Source organism: Camelus ferus, chromosome 21 (genome assembly GCF_009834535.1).
Source record: "Camelus ferus isolate YT-003-E chromosome 21, BCGSAC_Cfer_1.0, whole genome shotgun sequence".
NCBI classification, from domain to species: domain Eukaryota; kingdom Metazoa; phylum Chordata; class Mammalia; order Artiodactyla; family Camelidae; genus Camelus; species Camelus ferus.
Window position 1 is genome coordinate 8,200,607 of NC_045716.1, and position 18,872 is coordinate 8,219,478.

The following is an 18,872-nucleotide window of genomic DNA, read 5'->3' on the forward strand; positions in this document are numbered from 1 at the left end:
TATTTTTTTTTCCTTGAACAGGAATTTAAGTTACTTCGGTGGTCACTGACTTCGCTACAGAAAAACCTTCCAAAGTGATAGGAAAATGAGCCCAAAGGGTCTGACCTTGCCACGCGTCCACTCAAGCAATAAGCCTCTGGTGCTGAGCACTTTCAGAAAACCCAGGGGTCCAACGGAGTGGGGGCAGGGCGAGGAGGGAGGCTGAGGACTTGATGGTATGAAAGGTTGTCACAGAAAAGAGTCTTTAGGAAGAACCAATTATCAAGAGAGTCAGATTATTTAAAGTTGAAATGAGTGAGAATTTATTCACAACATATGCAGATCTATGAAAGTGATTATGCAGATGGCTGGAAAGGGGGCGCTTAAAAGTAGCAGGAACATGGATGCTGGGGTTTCCAGCATGCCGGATACGAGTTGGAATTTAGCAAAATCCAAATCCCTCCTGGTCCCTTTTGGTTCCCTTTATTCCTCCTCATAACACCAGCAATTTTTTTTAAAGGGGAAGATTTACACCTTTTTCCTCAAAACCCAGTGGTAATGGCAGATACGTTCCAGGCTACCTCAGCCCTGTCTTTGGTGCTTCTTTTTAGATAGAAGGTTTGCATTAGCAGAGCTTTGAATACATATATACACCAATTTCCAGAGATTTCGAATTGGTGAAGTACTGGATGATTTTTTTTTCACTTTTTTTCCCCCTAATCCCATATATTTGTTACTGAAGATGGCCCGGGAATCCTTGCAGTCCCAGTCCTGTCTTTCCCATACACACTGTGCAGCTACTTTGTATTGATTTTCAGGTCCCCAATATAGATGGGCAAAAATGTAGGTGACAAAGAAGTAACCTCTATGGTCAGAAGCGTGGTGACATGCTTTGTCCTGCAGGTTATCCAGCCGCCTCAGAAACCAGAGGCTACGAGCATCTCTCAGACTTCCATTAACCAGTCACCACTACCCACCCCGCCCCACACTTGCGCTGCCCCAACCCTGGGCTGGTCTTGTCTCGTGCGAAGAGTGCACAAATGGGTCATCAGAATGTTCTCGAATTTTCTCCCAGTGTCCGCTTCTTTCTGCCCAGGACCTGCTCCCCACTGTAGCCATGGGGGCGGATCTTCAACTCCACAAAAGGAATGGAGAATTCATGTCCTTTCCATGGCTCCCAGTTCACTCCCTAAGTTTAAAAAAAACAAAAGGCAACATCAAGAAGAGGCACTTGGGAGAGGGTAGGGTGGGTTATGGTACAGAGGAATGCATCTTTGCCAGGGAAACCACTCCCTCTCTGCTCAGGAGACAGAAAAAGAAACAGGTGACTGGAATAGTTGTAAGAGAAGTGAGGGAGGACTCTAGAAGCATGTGCCCCCTACTGGACAGCTGAGGTTAGACAGGCTGGCGACTTGGAAGCCCCCAATGGTTGGAAGATGGGGGTGTGTGCCCAGGACGTGGGTGAGGTCGGAGCAGCAGTAAAGATAACAGGGGGTCAACATGGTCAGCAATGATCAAATTATCTTTGCCTCACTCTTTTTTTTCTTTCCAAAATATTAAGGGCAAAAATAAACATATTAATTGGCCAATTGTGTAAAATCATTTTCAATTTAGACTGTTTAGATATTAGCTCTGGGGTAACGAATAGCCTGCTGAAAATTAAATTTCATTTTATGTCTTTTGACTGGTGAGTGCAATAATATTTAATTCACTTAATAACCTTGCAACCTGGCCAATAAAAAGCCCAAGTGACCAATTTTATGTATTTTAATTTGTGAGGTAAATAATAAACAAGAAGCTAAATGCCTTGCAGACTGTGAAAAGCACATTAACCAGATGAATGTCTTTTATTAGCAAATACGGGGATGGTTTAGGGCATGCTGGCTGCTCACTGCAAATATTTGATCTCTGATCGCAGGCCTCCCCGAGTCGGGCCCCATGCTGCCACCATGATTCATGGGCCCCCCCTCCTTGGCTTCCCTGGGGGCAAGTTTCTTCTTCCCTCTGCAAAAATCACAGAAGGACTGGGAGTCCCTGCTGCCTGGTCCTCACCAAAGGAATCAGAATGTACCTGGTCTTCAGATGTCCTAATATTTGCAGTCATATCGGTACAAGGAGCTTTCTGGGGAGAGATGGCTTCCTGAAGGCTAGGCTCAACACCCAGGATGGGAAATTAGAAACCCAGGAAGGGGACTCTGAGAGTTCATGGAGGGGCTGGATTAATGATGAGTAAGGAACAAAAATGCAATTTTCAAGAAGCTGTGAGGGAGCAGACAGGAGATGCCTGGGAGCTCGTGAGGCATGAAGATGACGTTCTCGGGGGCATGAAGATGACGTTCTCGGGGCACAGAGGTTTGAGAAATCACTGATAGGAAAGTTTCAGAGAAAGGGAGGAGCGAGGAGCCCTGGAGAACTCTTGGCACTCCTGAAATGGAGAGACTGGTTTAGCACGAAGCTCCAGGCTCTGGATGAAGTGGATCCGAGGGTGGGTCTGACTTAAGGCAGAAAACTTCACTTTCCCTGTAATCAGAGGACCTAGAAAAATAGCTCTGGTTTAACTTAGAGAACAACTAGAAAAAATATCTGAGGTGTCTGTTATAGATAAAATATTTGTGCCCCCCTCCAAATGCATATGTTGTAGCCGTGCCCCCCAGTGTGATGGTATACACAGATGGGGCCTTTGGGAGATAATTAGGGTTAGATGTCATGAGGGTGGGTTGCCCACAGTGGGAATAGTGCCCTTATAAAAACACGAAGAGAGACCAGTATACTCTCTCCACTATGTGAGGACATGGTGAAATGAAAAGGCAGCCATGCACAAGCCAGAAAGACAGCTCTCAACAGGAAGTGGACCTGCCGGCACCTTGACCTTGAACTTCTAGCCTCCAGAACCCTGAGAAGTAAATGTCTGTTGTTTAAGCCACCCAGTCTATGGAGTTTTGTTACATGCGTGAACTAGCAGAGTGAGATGCTGTGTGACCCCTTTCAGCAGTGGGCAGCCGGAGCGCCCCTATGCTGAGTAAGGGTGCAGCATTGGTGGGAACACAGATTGTGGAGGGGCTGCAGCAGATGGGCCTGGAGGGCCTTGACCTCAAGGCCGTGGAGCCTGGAGAAGAAGCCCTACTGCCCTAACTTCCGGCATCCAAGGGAGAGGGGCAGCCAAATCCAGCTGGAGGGTGTCGCCCTGGGAACTGAATCTGGGCAGAGCCTGGGGCAAAGATGTTCACCTGTCACCCACCTCACTGTGCTTGGTCTCCCCGTATCTGCCGTTGGGGTTGGCCAAGTGGCAGTTCTTGTACCACCAGCCGCCGTGGTGCGTCAGGGCACAGTTGCTGAGGGCAATGTCGTTGTCTCGGTCGAAGGTTGTAAACTTCCATCCATTGTGGTAAGTAAGAGCGTCCCCTGCAGGAGAGAAGAGGGAAGAGGGGAGAGCCCAAGTTTCACCACTGAGGGGGTGAGGACACTCTGGCCCTAAAGAGGACTCGGCAGGAAAAATCTCCAAGGATTCAGTCCATTGTACCACAAGTAGTCTCCACTTTCTCAAAGTCTCCAAGAAGAGGACACGACACAGATGAACAGATTCTCTTTCCTGGCCTGTCACCCAAACTTCAGACCTTTTTCTCCAATAGCTTTTTTTGTATATATATATTATTTTTTTTAATTGAAGTATAGTCAGTTTATAGTGTTGTGTCAATTTCTGGTGCACAGCACAATGCTTCAGTCATATAGGAACATACATATATTTGTTTTCACATTCTTTTTCACCATAAGTTACTACAAGATATTGAATATAGTTCTCTGTGCTATACAGTATAAACTTGTTGTGTATCTATTTTATAAATATTAGTATCCACAAATCTTGAACTCCACATTTATTCCTTCCCACCCTCTTCCTCCCCTACTACAGATCCAATAGCTTTAATAGCAGTTTCACTCAGAGGCTTCACAGTAAAATACCCACATATCCAAAACCAAACTCCTCGACTCTGGGGGTACAAACAGAGGTCCTTGCTCTCAAGAACATAGTTGCGGGTGGCTGGGAGAGATATATAATCTTTAATTATATATTAAATATATATTAATTAATTATATATTGGGAGATTAAAGATTGTCTCCTTCCTGCCTCACCTGAAACAGCAACCCGACTGCCCCCATTAATTTTCTCCAGTTACAGAAGGGCAAGCTGTCACTTCATTCACAGCCATCTCCTCCTCCCTTCAGAGTTCCTGCAGATAGCCCCCCTCAGCTCAAAATAACACACAGTGGCTCCCTTGGCAACCCCTTTATGAGCACAGCTTACCGAACGTGCATGTAAAGTTCCCAGGGCTGTTTTCTAGGAATCTGTGCAAAGGCTATTTCTTAAAGATGTGTTTGTGGTTATCTAACCTTGGGCGTTGGGATAATACGGAAAGGTGAAACAGGTTGTGGCCTGAGTTGTCAGGGTTTCCCCCACTGCAGATGGATTTTCTACCTTCTAGGAACTGAAGCCACACTAATGTTCAGAATGTAGATAGCCAGTGTTCTCATAAATCAAAAGCTCAACTTTTCTTTGGTCATCGGACCCTGGCCTGAGACAGTGCCCTGATTTATTAAGCTTATCTCCCTAAGGAAGATAAAGTAGAAACGCCAATGGTGGGTAGACTCCCTTCTATTGGAGATTCAGGAGGAAACGCTGAGGAGAGGTAAGTGCCCTTGTAGTATAATAGCGTTGTGGGGGAAGCTCGTTCTTCTCAGGTAGCAGGTGGGAGGGGTTGGTGGCCGGCCCGTAAGAGGTCTGAACCCAAGCCCGGGTGGGGCTGCTGAGCGGGTGAGCACCCACCTCATCAAAGTGCCACTCCAGGACCAACTCTTCTCCTCTAGTGCTTCCTAAGGCAGAAAGATGACCCAGGCAGCTAAGCCATCTCAGACCAGTAGACGCCATTAACACCACAACTCCCTTAAGTCACACACAGACACAGGACCTCATGTCTGGACCCTGAACACCCTCCACCTGGGACCAGGAATGGGCCAGTGTGAGAATGAGTTGTGCCACCTCTAACTTTATCTTTTGTCCGTGTGCTCAATAATGTCTTCCTTCTTTCCTTTTAAGTGCCACTACTTAAAAATCCACTTCAAAGCTAGGAAGGCACTGGCAGTTGGGGTGGCACAATTCTTCACTGTGGATATTTGGCATCCCTGGCCCCAGCCCACGGAATGCTGGTCGTGTTCCTCAGTCACACTTCCGAGGGTCCCCAGGGAGTGGACCATCCCTGGTCTGAGCAGCTCTGAGTCTCCAGCAGGTGAGACTTGAAATCAGCTATAAATGATTGGCTAGCCCACGGAAGTCATTCTGTGCCACTATGAATGTCTACCTACTTATGTTTTCATTATAATCTCTAACTAGATGAACGGCAGCATCTTGAAAGTAGAGTTCATAGACTGCCCCACCTGTCTCACTCCAAGATTCAGAATCCGAAACTAAATGTACATGGCGTGACCTTGCTGGAGCTTCCTTCAGGGAGGAATAAAGGGGTTTCTGATTCAACTTCAGTGGAAGCAAAAGTTAAGGGCAGGGCCCACCTGGAAAGTCTGAGTCGGGTAAAAGCCTGCAACCGCACTTTTCCACCAGAGCTATGCATCCCCAATTCTAAAATGAGCAGTAACAGGGTTACAAGCTGGGGAGAGCTGGCAGGTGCATGGAGATAATCAGAATGTTCACCTTCTATTTGGATGCCATGTCCTCTAAACAGTCCCTCATTATCCAGGACGTGAGTAGCCAGAAGCTTCCTAAATTTCAAAACCCTCCTTGGGGACCAATCAACATATATAAGGAAAATTAAAATGGCACTAACCCCACCACTGTAATTCAGAATTTAATAGTAAGAATGATAGTACATAGGGGAGACTAGACCACTGCCTAAATGCGGTGTGAACTGAAGGCCTCCCAAGGCTTCCCATTAAAAAAGCCATCCTCCAGCGACCAGCACCGTCGGCCTGAACAAGCTCAGAGTGGGAATTACCCCCTAATCACAGTTAAAATGCAGAGTCCCCCGGAGGAGAGTCACAGTAATTCACGAATATGTTGACTCCTTTTCACTCATTTTCCCATTAGCATCAGTTCATTTACTGGATTAAGATGGGCCTCAGAAAAGGTATATTTGACTAATAGAGGAAAGGGGGCAGGGCAGCCTGGGAGGGCAGGCCTGAGGCCGATGCAGGCGCTGGGTTTCAGGGAGAGATGTGGGCACGGGTGCCAAAGGGAAACAGCCCACTCCGTGTCTTGTCTGAGGAAGGTCCCAAGAATGGAGTCTGTGAAGACTGGGGTTCTTCAGCCTGAGAAAGAAAGGTGGTGACTGATCCCCATGGTCACCAGTGAACAGAGTATTGGAAAGAAAAGTGATTAGATATTTGCCCAAGGAGTCTGATGAGATAAAGTTCATAATTTATGGGAAGACGAGAAACAATTTTAAATAAAACTTCTCCTTGCCCCTATGGACCTCCCCTCTCCCCTTTCGTGTGTACTGTGCACCTGCATTAACCAGGAGGTAACACTCCCTCTTAATCTCATCAAGGGACCCCGAAGGCCCATGACCCGCTGCTTTGAACGTGTAGCTCTGGATCGTGTAAACTGTCAATAATACGTCATTTGACTAGAACCCTTTGTTTCAAAAACTTATATAACTGCGCTTTGACCTCTAACAGGCAGAATGGTCCTCAGAGCTTTCTGGAAGACTGCCTCCCGGGTTACAACCCTCAGGTTGGCTCGAATAAAATTTTCCATTTCTTTCTTAGATCAACTATGGATTCTTTTTACCGTGGACAGGTCTAAAGGAGCTTGCAGTGCACACCCCTCTTCCCCCTTAACGGCTGGGAGGGCCAATGCAATTCGACTTCAGCTACAGCTAGGGGCCGGGGGAGGGGCGGCAGCCAGCTTAGTCCTACAAAAGGGCATCTTTAAATTCCCCTCATTTGGTTCATATCCTTATAATTACCTGAATTTCCAACTGTGTCTTAACTCTTTTTTTTTTTTTTTTGCCTATGCCTGACTTCTGCGTTTTGTATTGTATTTTGTATACGATAAAGCGGCGACACAGCCTGCTTCCAGGAGGCAAGAGACCAGGACCAGCAAAGAAAGAAGGAATCCAAAGGGAACCAGAGGACAGAAGTACCCAAAGCAGTACAGACTCTTCTAGCTGCAGTGGCTTTTTTCCAAGGACTGTTTTTCCCTGAATCAATTCTTCGCACACTTTCCCCCAACCCCCCAACCCCTACTCAGAACCCTTGAACAGTTCCCCGCACCCGTCGCCCAAATTTCTCATCCTCTGCTAGGTGCCTACCCCTCCCACTTCGTCTCCTCCCATGTCACCCTGTCACCAAACTCACCCCTTCACTGCCCCTCGGAAAGCTCTCTGGGTCTCGGAGCCTGTCCTTACAGTATGAGACGTCTGTAAGATTATGCAGAAAAGCCAACCTAGCAGCAGCGTCTTTTCAACTCACCTGCTCTGCGCCAGGCTCCCCACTAAGCACCGGGAAACAAGAGCAAATGCAAAATTCATGTGATTTTTAAAAAATTAAATCATGAAACCTGAAACAAACCTTGCACCAGCGGTTGGCCACTTCCGATCATGGCCCCAGACACTCAGCAATGGTTGTTCACAGTCCCCTGCCCTAGGGGGTTCTTAAGTGGAAAGTTTAGAGAAGGCCTGCAAGGCTTCAAGGGTGCACCCCTATTTCCTTGCCTGTGCTCAGGCTTTGCTCACCCCTGGACTCCCCCAAGCCCGGCTACTTTCCTCCCATCTAAGCTGTACCCTTTCAGACCCAACTCCAGCTCCCAGCTGCTTCCTGCAGTCGCCCCATCCCCAGTGAACCCACCTCTCCACACTCCTGTAGCTCTTTATTCTCTGTACCACTTCTGTGACTCTTTGCAGAAGTTACCTTATATTATTATTCATCTACTTACATGTGAGTCTGAGGGGAGAGACCATGTCTGACCCAGGCACCCGATTTGGCTGGTAACACATCCCTACACAGTCCCACTGAAGTCAAAACCTTGCAATGCCAAACACTAGACTAACCTGCCAGGCTTTAAAGACCATAAATATAGGTTTAAAGCACAGTATTAAAACAGTAATCGCAGTTTTTCTCTCAAATAAAATACTCAGTGATGTGACTCCAATACTTTCGTCACATTGCTTAATTTTATTCTTTTCCTTCACAACTGAACACACCACCAGCTGGCTTAAATCCAGTGAGCAGCTCATCGAGGTTAAGGTTCCCCGACTTTCAGCTGAACTGCTAATTTCTGTGTTGTCACAGTTGTGCGGAGTTAATGAGTCCTACACTTCTTACTGTTTGAATCAGCACTTTCATTCTTCTGTCTTTATTTATGACAAAGTGCCACAAAATATTTAAATCTCACACACACACACACACACACACACACACACACACTACTGCAGTCACACAGCTGAAGTCGAACAAGGGGTGGGCAGACACCATGAACTCGCTCATAACATGGGTCCCTCAGCTAACAGACAACAGCCCAAACTGGGGGGGGGGGGGTAATAAGAGAAGGCAGGGAGGGCATAGCTCAGTGCATGAGGTCTTGCGATCAATGCCCAGTACCTCCTCTAAAATAAATAATTAAACCTGATTACCCCCTAAAAAAAACTTGAAGTTTTTACCCTCCCCTCAAAATAAAAGAAGGGGAGGGTACAGCTCAGGCAGTAGAGCACATGCTAAGCATGCACAAGGTCCTGGGTTCAATCCCCAGTTACTCCTCTTAAAAAATAAATAAAGAAGTAAACCTAATTACCTCCCCCCACCAAAAAAAAAAAAAGAGAGAAGGGGTTTTACTGGTGGCGGATCAGTGTGTACATGATGATGATCAAAGATTGCTTTCCCGACTCTATTTACCCTCAACCCCCTGCAGGGAGCAGGGCCTCAACGGATAAGGAGGACAATTCACCTTCGCAAACCCATGGCATGTGGCAGACCCGTCCCTAGCCACCCCGAGCAGGAGACCCCAGCGGGAAGGGAACGTTCTGTCTTACCTGCTGTGCCTCTGTATTTCCCAACGGAAAGCCTGTACCGCTCCTTGCTGGAGGCCACCTGGAAGGAGTCGTAGATGGCATAGGCTGATTCATTGGCAGTCTGTAAGTCCACTCTCACCTCGTACCGGGTAGGGGTGCCAGTGGTGAGGTTGTGTAGCTTGTCGAGTCCTAAAAGGAAGGAATGGAATTCCAGTAAGCAGTCAACCCATGTGTGTGAGCACTCACCACTAGCACCCGAGACGTGCACCTCCAAAAGCTGCCTCAGCCTTGACCTCCTTGGCTGATGGGAGCCGTCCCCATACCTTCTCTATGGGGGGCTCACTTTCTCATCCCGTTATTTCTTTGTCACAAAGAATGAGAGTGGGGACCATGTCCTCCCTCAGGGAGGGAACAGTGGGGGATAACCATGGGGTAAAGCTGCCCCCGTTGACTCTTTCTCTCTCAAGCAGAAAGCAGTCTATTTATCATCCACTCACCTCACCAAGTGGGAGAGGAGACCAACCACTGACTCTAAGGTCACTGAGGGGATTTTTGTGCCAAGCAAACCACAAACATCATCTATCAGACACTGAGCATCCAGATTATTGCTTTTTAATTCTTCATTTCCCAATTGATGCTTTTGACTATTTCATTCTCTATGAACATCTGCTCCAGAATAGAGCAAAGGGAGAAGGGGAGAAACACCACCATGATGACTGGCATTACCAGCAGAATTTCAGGGACTTGTGTGACCTCCCGGTGAGAGCCCAGAATCCCAACCAATCAACTGTTTTTCTACTCCTGAGATTTCTAAGCTATCCAGGCTCTGGACAGATTGTGTGGGGCTTAGATGCACAAAGACCACCCACCCATGACAGTCCCACCCTCTCCCAAGCCCAGAGACTAGGAGAATCTTCCCAGAGACATGGCCCCACCAACACTGAGGTCAGCAGGTTCCTCAGAGTGTGGAGGGGAAATCTCTCCCTCCTTTATGGAGGCTCAAAGGTCATACCAAGCCAGAACTCTTTCATGGGGTCCCCAAAGCCTTCCACGTAGGTCCGCCAACGTTTGAAGAAATCCAGCTGTCCAGTGTTCCGCCTCTGGAAGACCTGGAAAGGGAGACGGATGTTTCATTCTGACACATCTGAAGAGACAGTGACCAAAAGAAAGAGGACAGTGGTATGGACTGGGGGCCGTCCCGAGGGTGGACAGAAGGTAAAATTCACAGATGGGGTGATGGATTGGAAGTGGAACTGCGAGCAGGGAGGAAGTCAGGACTGCCTCTTGGGGTCTGGGCTTCCAGCGCTGATGGCTAATCACTCAGCCGTTTCTCAGAGAAAGGGGCTCAGAGAAGACAGTACTGCTACTGGAAAAAAAAAAAAAAATCCTGCAGGTAGAGCAGGGCATTCAATAAAAAAAAAAGAAAGAAAGAAAAGAAAGAGCCTGGAACTCCAGAAGGCTGGAATGGCGTCTTTCTCTCCACCTACTTTCCTTTGTGTTTACCAAAAGCAGAAGCCCCAACACAGAATCCAATCTCCCTCCTTTCCATCATGCTTCATAGACATGCCTTGAAATAAAGCACTTTATCTTGAATCTGGCGAGGTAAACCTCCTAATACTTGAGCATTCTTGGCATTTTCCCCTGAGAAGAGACATGGAGGGAGGCGAGAGCAGGTTGCCCACGACAATGCTAAGAGCTCACCGCGAACTTTTGAAGCACCAACCCCTTTTTGCTGGCCCAGGAAGCAAGGAATTAAGGCACCAACGCATGGGGGTCCGAGGTGGACCATGGCCCCTCCTTGGCAGGGGTCGGTGAGTCAGTCATTTCTATGCCTGAGCCTCAGTCGGCTTGTTCTCAGACACGGTTAGAAGCGGGAAGGAGGTGTCTGCCTCGGAGGTGCTGGGAGGGCTCGATGAGACCGTATGTGTGCAAAGGACACAGAGCCTCTGAGCAGGACTTAGGGATGGACAGACACGGCAAATAGCAGCTCACCGCACTAACACTGCTGTTCCCCCTCCCTCTTCTCACGTGTGCATCTCAGACACGTCCCATCTCTTTCCTGGCTTCCTTTGTTTCTTTTCTTATTCATTCACTTATATAACGAGTGTTTATCGAGCATTTGTTAAGGGCTGACTCCAGGGCAAGTGTATGGGTGCCATTCTACAGATGTGAAAGTTCAAAACAGCAAACAGCCAAAGTCCCACAGAGAACTCGTCAGCGGCTGACGCCAGGATAAAACACTGCCTCGTCTTTCCATGAGGAAGTTGGAAAACCCCAGCTCTACTGAGCCTGCTGTTCAAAAAGCATTTCTTAAGATTCTGAGGCTAACTGTTCATTTCCTAGCACGGCACCTGTTCCCCTCCCCTCCCTGGGACTACTCCTGTATCACGGACAGTGGAATCCTAGGGCAGGTATGGGCACCAATGTTCGGTTCCACACACATCGCATCAAATTCCATTCTCTCTAATGTAATTAGTTACATTAGAAGATCAGGCTCCGTCTGATCCTGCCCTCCGAGGACAGATGCTTTACGAAGGCATTTGGTCTCTGTTTCCAATCAATGAACACAGTGCCCAAGCATTTTGTGTGCATGTGTGTGTTTTATTAATGCTTCAGCTTGGCTGGGGAAACTCCAAAAAATGGCTCTGGTGCTCTTTGCATCATCATTATTTAGATCCAGCTCTATACTTACTAGCGGTGTCCTTGGACAAGTTAGTTAAACTTGACAAGCCTCACTTCTCTAAACTATTAGATCAAGATGTTAATAGCCCATTTGTCATTCTCCTACACCAAAGCTTCAGCAAGGTCATTAATCATGATAAATCATAAAGTATTGAGGCCAGAGTCTGGCACAGACAGAGGTAATAAGTTATTATTATATCTCAATAAAATGTTAGTTTGCATTTTATTCTATCAGATTCCAAATGAACTGACCCACAGGGATCATCTGTGCATCCTGATGGGGCAGACTTCACTGACTCAGTCAGAATCTAGTCCATCCCCTTCTATGAGGTGAAAATGCCTTATAATGAACTATCTGGGATAATGAAAGCCCCTTAGCAAATAAGTCTCAAGGGGGAAAAAAAAAAAAACCTCTGTCTGGTTCTGTACTACAGAGCTTCACTGCACTCAAGAACTTAGTCCTGAAAGACTAAATTGGGAGGAAAAAAAATGAAAATCTCATTTAAATGCCTGTAGAAAGAGCTTCTAATGTAGTCCTTAAGACCTGCAAGATGGAAAACAAAAATGAAAATATTTAAGATACTTAAGTGTTCCCTGATGGTCTTCATTCCACCCTCCCACCCATAGCCTCAGCCACCCTCAAGGCAGAGTTCTTCTGGCCTGTTCATCAAATTGGGTCCCTCCTGCCTGGGATGGAGAAGCATTTCCTTAAAAAGATTTGAGAAGCTCGATTTATAAGAGCCATGTACTAAGACCATCCTTCAGTGACGGAAGACTCTTGAACTCCAAAAAACATGGAGACTGTCAGTAAAAGATTCGGTGGAGAAGTTTTCGGGATTCCGTATGTTTTCTGGAGCGTGGTGGCTTTGAGGAGAACCCTACAGGATCTCAGCTTGTACTACCTTCAGGAGTCTGGGTCAGAAAACAAGGCTTGGGAGCAGGTGGGGGATTGGTGTTGATTCAGACCCAGAGTGATTTTGTTATTTCTGGAAGTGACCAGGTCACATGCATGGGCAAGATGTCCAAGGCCAGCTCCAAGAGGTCAGGGATTTTTGTCTATTTGATTCACTGCTGGTTCTTGAGGATATGAAACAGCACCTGACACACAGGAGGCACTCAATGAATATCTGTGGAGAAAATCACGGGTATTCCCAGGCAGACAGACTCAAGGTCTCCTTCTAACAGTTGCCCTGGACACACATCTCCTTCCCTATGTGAGGCTGGCTTTCAAAGAGGCCACCCGAGACAGTACAAACATCCTGCCAGTGGTCAACTAGGGGGACAAAGGCAGGGAACTGGCTTCACGCCTGAAGGGACAGGACGCTTAGCTGAGAAACAGCAGGTGCAGCCCTGTGAGCCCGGTCAGGTGAAAGGCCTCCCACGTTACATTCTGTTCCATTACTTTCATAAGTCAGTCAGGAATCTCCTCCATCCAACCCAATTACTGCCTTTCAGCCACCGGATGCAGCTGTGCGGATGATAAGTTTTCTTCTTGGTTGCTTATCAGATGGTCTCATTTTATCCACGGCTGCTGGAGTGTCTGTGGTTTCCCAGGCCCCTGAGCGAATGTGTACGTGTGCACAGTTCGAGCTCTCTGAGACCGTGCTATCTCCTTCCCACAGGGAGTGGTGGATGCACAGCGGGGAAGGCTGCCTTGGGGCAGCGAGAGCCTCTCTCTGTTCAGGCACAGGGAGAAGGGGATCGGGGGTGGGACGGAAAGATCAGATTGAAACTCTCAAAAGCAGCTCATCATATAATTGGACCAGGCGGATGCAATCAAAGAAGATGCCATGTAGTTTCAGCAGACAATGGCCCAAGAGAATAAAACCTCCACGCAGAAGAGGGATGATCAGAACATTGCCAAGCTTCCCTCTCTCAGGCTTCAGCTTCTCCTGTCAAAGCTCCAAAGGCTATGCTTCTGTACTTTGGAGCCAGAGTTCAGAACTGGGACCAAGGACACCAGTTCAGAAGACTGAGCTCCTAAAGAGGCCATGTGTTTCCATCTTGGATGGCCTGAGCTGACCCATTGGGAAGATCAATGATCTAGGAGGCTGGAGTCCTGAAATCTGGTCCCAAATTGGTCATTACCTCATGTGACTTAGCCAAGGCATTTCTCCTTGTGGGCTTCAATTTTCCTATCTATAAAATAGAAATAATAATTTCTTTCACTTACTCTATAGCTTACCTGTGAGGGTCGTGTTTATGAGAGTGCTTTGCAGAGAGTAAGATGTAGGTGATATACACGTTAAGGGCATTAGTAGACAGTGATACCCACAAACCTTCCCGATCATCAGCCTTAGTTTAACAAAGCTGAGCTATCCCAGGAGAGAAGTGCTTTGGCCCCGTTCTTACAGTGGGGCGGGATCGCTCTAAAAACAGCTGCAAGCCACCAAAGCTCCTCTCTCCCACCGATGAAGAAGAAACAGAGCTCCCTCGGCTGAGAAACAAGGCACCGCCCAGGGCTCTGTGTGACTCACAATCCAGCCGCCTCCATCCGTGTCCATGTCGCAGTACACCTGCAGGGGCCGGCTGGCGTCCCCGTGCAGGTAGATGGTGTAGAGGCCACTGGCCACGTGGCTGTTCTGCTGAACTTGACTGCAGTCCGCAGGGTGTGGAAAACGGGCACCAACTGGGAGCCAAGCAGAGAGCGAGCAGCATTAGGAGAAGGGCAAGGGTGGAAGGGAGTGGGGCTAGTCCTCTATTTTAAGATAATTTATTTTGTTTAGAAGTTATTTCGGAACCTCCTGCTACTTTGCTTCTTCCAACTCTTCACTCACATCTTATTTTTCTCACTCACTCTGCTCTCAACAAACCCTCCAAATGTTCTGGGAACAAGGTCAAGTTCACATCACTTCCTCCCCCAACCCGACTCCCCCAAAATAATACCCCATTTCACTCCCTTCTTGAGTCTCTGTACCATGGATTGGACTTCTTTTGAATCCATAACTCCACTTCCATTTCCCCATGCCTAGAGAAATCCATAACCCTGTAGGCACTTGCTCCTCCCTGGACACCTTTTCTGGCCTCTCCAATGCTTGTCCTCCACCACATTCTCGTTCCGAGTGCAGGAGTCCACGTTACCTGTGGAAAGGGTAGTGGATACACTCCTGCTCCGGCGATCACCCTTCAAGGCAACCAAGGAGATCGGGAGGGTGACACCCTGCTCGAGGCCTTGCAACTCAAACCTCTGGTCCCCTCTTCCGAGCTGCACCTCCTACCAAAGGAGACAGCAGTCAGTCATTCATTTATCGCGCCCAGCAGCCTAGGTGTCAACAGCACTCCCTGGTGCTCACGACCAAAGCTCCCTGGGAGGCTGGAATTTTGTCTCTTTAAGGGCCACCCAGAACCCCAGGAGGTCCCAGCCCTTCTCCGATGGGCCGTGCCATGGAGACTCAGCATTCCTGGGAGCTCTAGCTGGGAACCAGCACCTGGCACTGCTGCATGGGGAGAACCCACTAGGTCTCCCGGAGACCGCTGCCCCCCACCACCCAGATACATGCTGGGACACCAACTACAGCCACCCCTGCCACTCCAGACTGAGAAGATCACAGGGAAGGTGAAACTGGCCACTGCTGTCTGTGAGGCAGGGAAATAGCTGGTTTTTCAACAATCTTTCTTCTGAACCTGTCTGACTCCCTCTGTAAACACAGAGCTAACTTCCCTAGCAGGGCTGTCGTGAGCATTAACTGAGATGATGAGTACATCGAAGGGCTCTTCCTTTTTTCCTCCCTCCCTTCTTTCTTCCTTGCCAAGGAAAGAGAATAATAATTTTCCACTGGGACAAGTTATGAAAATCTGCTGGCCTTCAGGTTCCAGGTGGGAAGTGTAACCCTTGAAATAAGGATTAATCGATTCATTCAATAAATATTTATTGAATACCTACTTTGTGCTTTGTTCCAAGCACTTTAGATAAAATAATAGAATAAAACAGACAAAAGTTCCCTGTCCTCGTGGGGCTAACATTTATTGGGGAAGGCAGACAACAAATAACATGGGGCAGATGTGTGGCCAGCAGATACGTGATGGTCAGATAGGAAGGAGAAGGCACAAAGGAAGAGGGTGGAACTCCTCTAAAGTGGGACCATACGTACGTTGTTCACAAATGACCGTGTTTAGCCCTGTCGCTTGCACATAGCAGGTGATTGATAAGGATCAACACATTTATCAGCAGGTTGCCATGGAACCAGCTATCAAGCCGGTTGCCCAAGTGAGTTGCTTCACATGGGGGCAGGGCAGGGGCACAAGAGGAAAGACAAGATGCTCCTTAGCATCCAGTACCTTGACAGTGCCGTCTGGGAACTGGTAGGTCAAAACATAGCCATCGATCTGAGCAGAGGGGGGTGTCCAGGTCATTATCCCACTAGACTGTGTTACAGCAGACGGACGAAGGTTTTTGGGAGGGTCGATGTCTGTATATAAAAAGTCAGGTAATTATTATTACTAAGATAACTAGGGGAAAGGTCATTTTTGAGGTGTTGGCTTATATTTTCTCCCTGTACATCCTCCCATTTCTCTTCCTCCCTTCAAGCAGGTAGCAGGCTCCATTCTTCCTTGCCACAAGGTCTCTAGGACCTGTGTTTCCAAAAGTATACATCCATTGAGGACAAGAGGATTAAGGAACAGGGGGTTGGGTAGGTCCCAGAGGGAGTGAACCCGGGCTCCACTTCCCGAGCAGATCCCCGGAGAGTGGTGGATAGGAACCATCTACATTAGCAGACGGGTTCCCTAAGGTGGCAGGGCTCCCCAAGTGGAGTGAGCGAGACCTGAAAAGGCCTGGCACGCAGAACCAGGGGCACTCAGCGAACACCTACCCGGAAAGATGAATAAAATGAGGGATGGGCCCCTGCCCCATGCCTGGCCTTGGGAAATGACCCAAGACTTTACATACAGCCCTGGGGAAGGCATATGACACTAAATTTATTGAGATTTCTAGCCAACAAGGAGAATGGGGGCTTATGATGGAAATGAAGTTGGTATAGAACTAAAAGCTCTATTTCTCACATAACTAAGTAGCAGACTTAGGTGTGCACCCTGTACAGAACGGGGAAGTGGGGGACGTGCTTGTATAAAGGAGGTGAGAAAGGAAGGAAGGGGAGTAGAGATGTGGGAAAAGCAGGGCCTTTCTTCTGGTTCCTACGCACTTTCCCACCCAAACACCAGAGGGAGAGCGTGGGTGTGCGTACGCTGTAAACCATGAAAAGTAAAGTAAAGCTCAGCAAAAATTCTAGTCAACACCACATTAACTGGTCAGATGGCTCATTTTTTTTTTAACCAAACAAGGTATGAGTGGAAATTTCCATTCTGAAAAATCATTATTGTAGAAGGTGATTTTAATTTAGAATTTTCCAAAAAAGATGTCTCCAGGCTATTTTCTTTCCAGTAGCATTTCGGCTGAGAACTGAATTGCAGTGTTTTAATAGAAATCAGGCAGCTGTTGTTTTGAATTAGGATGTTTTGACAAATTCTGAGTTTCTGTAATATCAGCTTTGGTGTGACGTTCTAAAGCGTAGCATCTGGTATGGATTTTATTCCATCCATCACATGGAAAGACTGAATTTCCTGCTTTCAAAATCAAAGCAAAACCTTAACTCTTTATGTGTCTTCAGCTGGCTTCTGCCACCTGTTTGACTGCCCACCCATCTCCCGGGGTGACAGACTTGAGATGTCTGTCTTAGTTACTTCCACAATTCTATGACCAAGAAAGACTGAAACATTGTTGACTTTTAAAATAGGGACAGTGAAGAAAAAAATAAAATAAAATAAAATTGGGACAGTGAAGAAAAGAAAAGATAAAGAAGAAAGAGAGGAAGTAGGAATAAGGGAAAGAGGAAGGGAGGGGGAGACAGAAAGAGGAAGGAGGGAGGGGAGAGGGGAGAAGGAGGAAGATGTGGATTTTCTTAGGACAGCAGCACTGGGTATTAGGGAGTCTGGAACATGGAAACAAGTTTTTCTTTCTACACACCTGTTTTAGTTTAAAACTTTTTACTATAAGCATGTGCTACTTTTTTTTATTTAAAACTTCTGTTCATTGTAACTAACAAAAATAATAAAGAAATTCAAGACACCTCTAATTCCAGTGGCCGCACATGGGGCACTCGGCCACACAGGGGACGGCCAGGCCTTGCCCGGACTGTCTGAAGAGGCCAGGGTGGGCTCAGTGATCTTGTCAGGTCCCTCCAAGGCCTGTCTCTGTGATGCTCAGCAAGACCAGGGCCTCATCACGCACATAAAATACAAGTAGTCCAGGCCCCTTCAGTCACCAACTGGAGAGGGACAGGGAGGGGAGGAGGCTCCTCCTGCTCCGCCACAGCCCTCCATCTGGAGATGGGAGCAGAAGAGGCCCCTTGCCTCCCTCTTCTCCAGTCTGGAGCTGAGGCCCAGCCGGGTCCTCACGTCCAGGGTGGAGAGCCCGGGAGCTGGGCTGGGTGGTGGGGTGGTGAGGGACCGCCTCCTGCACAATCACCTTGAAGAGTCACACAGTCTGACTTTCACACAGCTGCCGCTACACGCTTTCATCTTAACCTGAACTGTCGCGTCGACGTATTATCTCAAAAAGGTGGAAGAATGCCCTCAAGTGGAACAGCTGTGCTCTCTGCTCCCCTTCCAGCCCAGATGCAGAGGAAGACGCTCTCCTGAGAGGTGCAAAGAGTTCGACGTGTCCCCGTCCCTCACAGCACCTGTCAGGGCCGTGGTGTCGGCCTTGCTGCTCTCCCGGTCTCCCTTCTGGGCCCACACGTGGACCGTGTACTCCACGCCCGGCCTCAGGCCCGTCAGGACGGTGCTGCGCTGCTCCTTGCCCACCGGGACCTCCCTGGCGTCTCCATCCGCGGAGGTGTAGCGCACCATGTACCTGTCGATGACGGCCTGCACCGGGTCCCAGGAGACGGTGGCCGTGTCCTCTGTCACCCGGTCGGTCACCAGGTTCTGGGGGCTGTCAATTTCTTTTTAAAAAGGAAAGGCTGAATTTTAGAGCCCAGGGAGGAGATCCCACCACCCCATCACCATTCAAGTTATCTTTATTAACAATACAATTTCATTTAAAACATTCCCCAGGGAAACAAGCCACCGCATATTAAACCTGGAAGGGATGAGATCTTCTCCAAGTTTATCAACATGGAAATTTTCTCTCCTTCTACAAAAATAAATATAAAAAAATAAAATAAAAATAAAAATCTCTGAGCAACGGATAAGCCACCCAAA

The 18,872-nt window shown here is 47.9% G+C and overlaps 1 protein-coding gene across 4 annotated transcripts in view; it reads right to left on the reverse strand.

Annotated features, from left to right (window-relative positions):
* TNN (tenascin N) overlaps nt 1-18,872 on the reverse strand; it is a 59,242-nt gene continuing 40,370 nt past the window's right edge. For all 4 annotated transcript variants that reach the window (XM_032463687.1, XM_032463688.1, XM_032463686.1 and 1 more), the window contains 8 exons: nt 18,350-18,613; nt 15,951-16,081; nt 14,754-14,886; nt 14,150-14,301; nt 10,003-10,099; nt 9,012-9,179; nt 3,218-3,381; nt 1-1,168 (listed from right to left, as the gene is read on the reverse strand). In XM_032463687.1, coding sequence (XP_032319578.1) covers nt 1,028-1,168; nt 3,218-3,381; nt 9,012-9,179; nt 10,003-10,099; nt 14,150-14,301; nt 14,754-14,886; nt 15,951-16,081; nt 18,350-18,613 — 1,250 coding nt within the window. In that variant the 3' untranslated portion in view covers nt 1-1,027. The remainder of the gene's footprint in view (nt 1,169-3,217; nt 3,382-9,011; nt 9,180-10,002; nt 10,100-14,149; nt 14,302-14,753; nt 14,887-15,950; nt 16,082-18,349; nt 18,614-18,872) is intronic.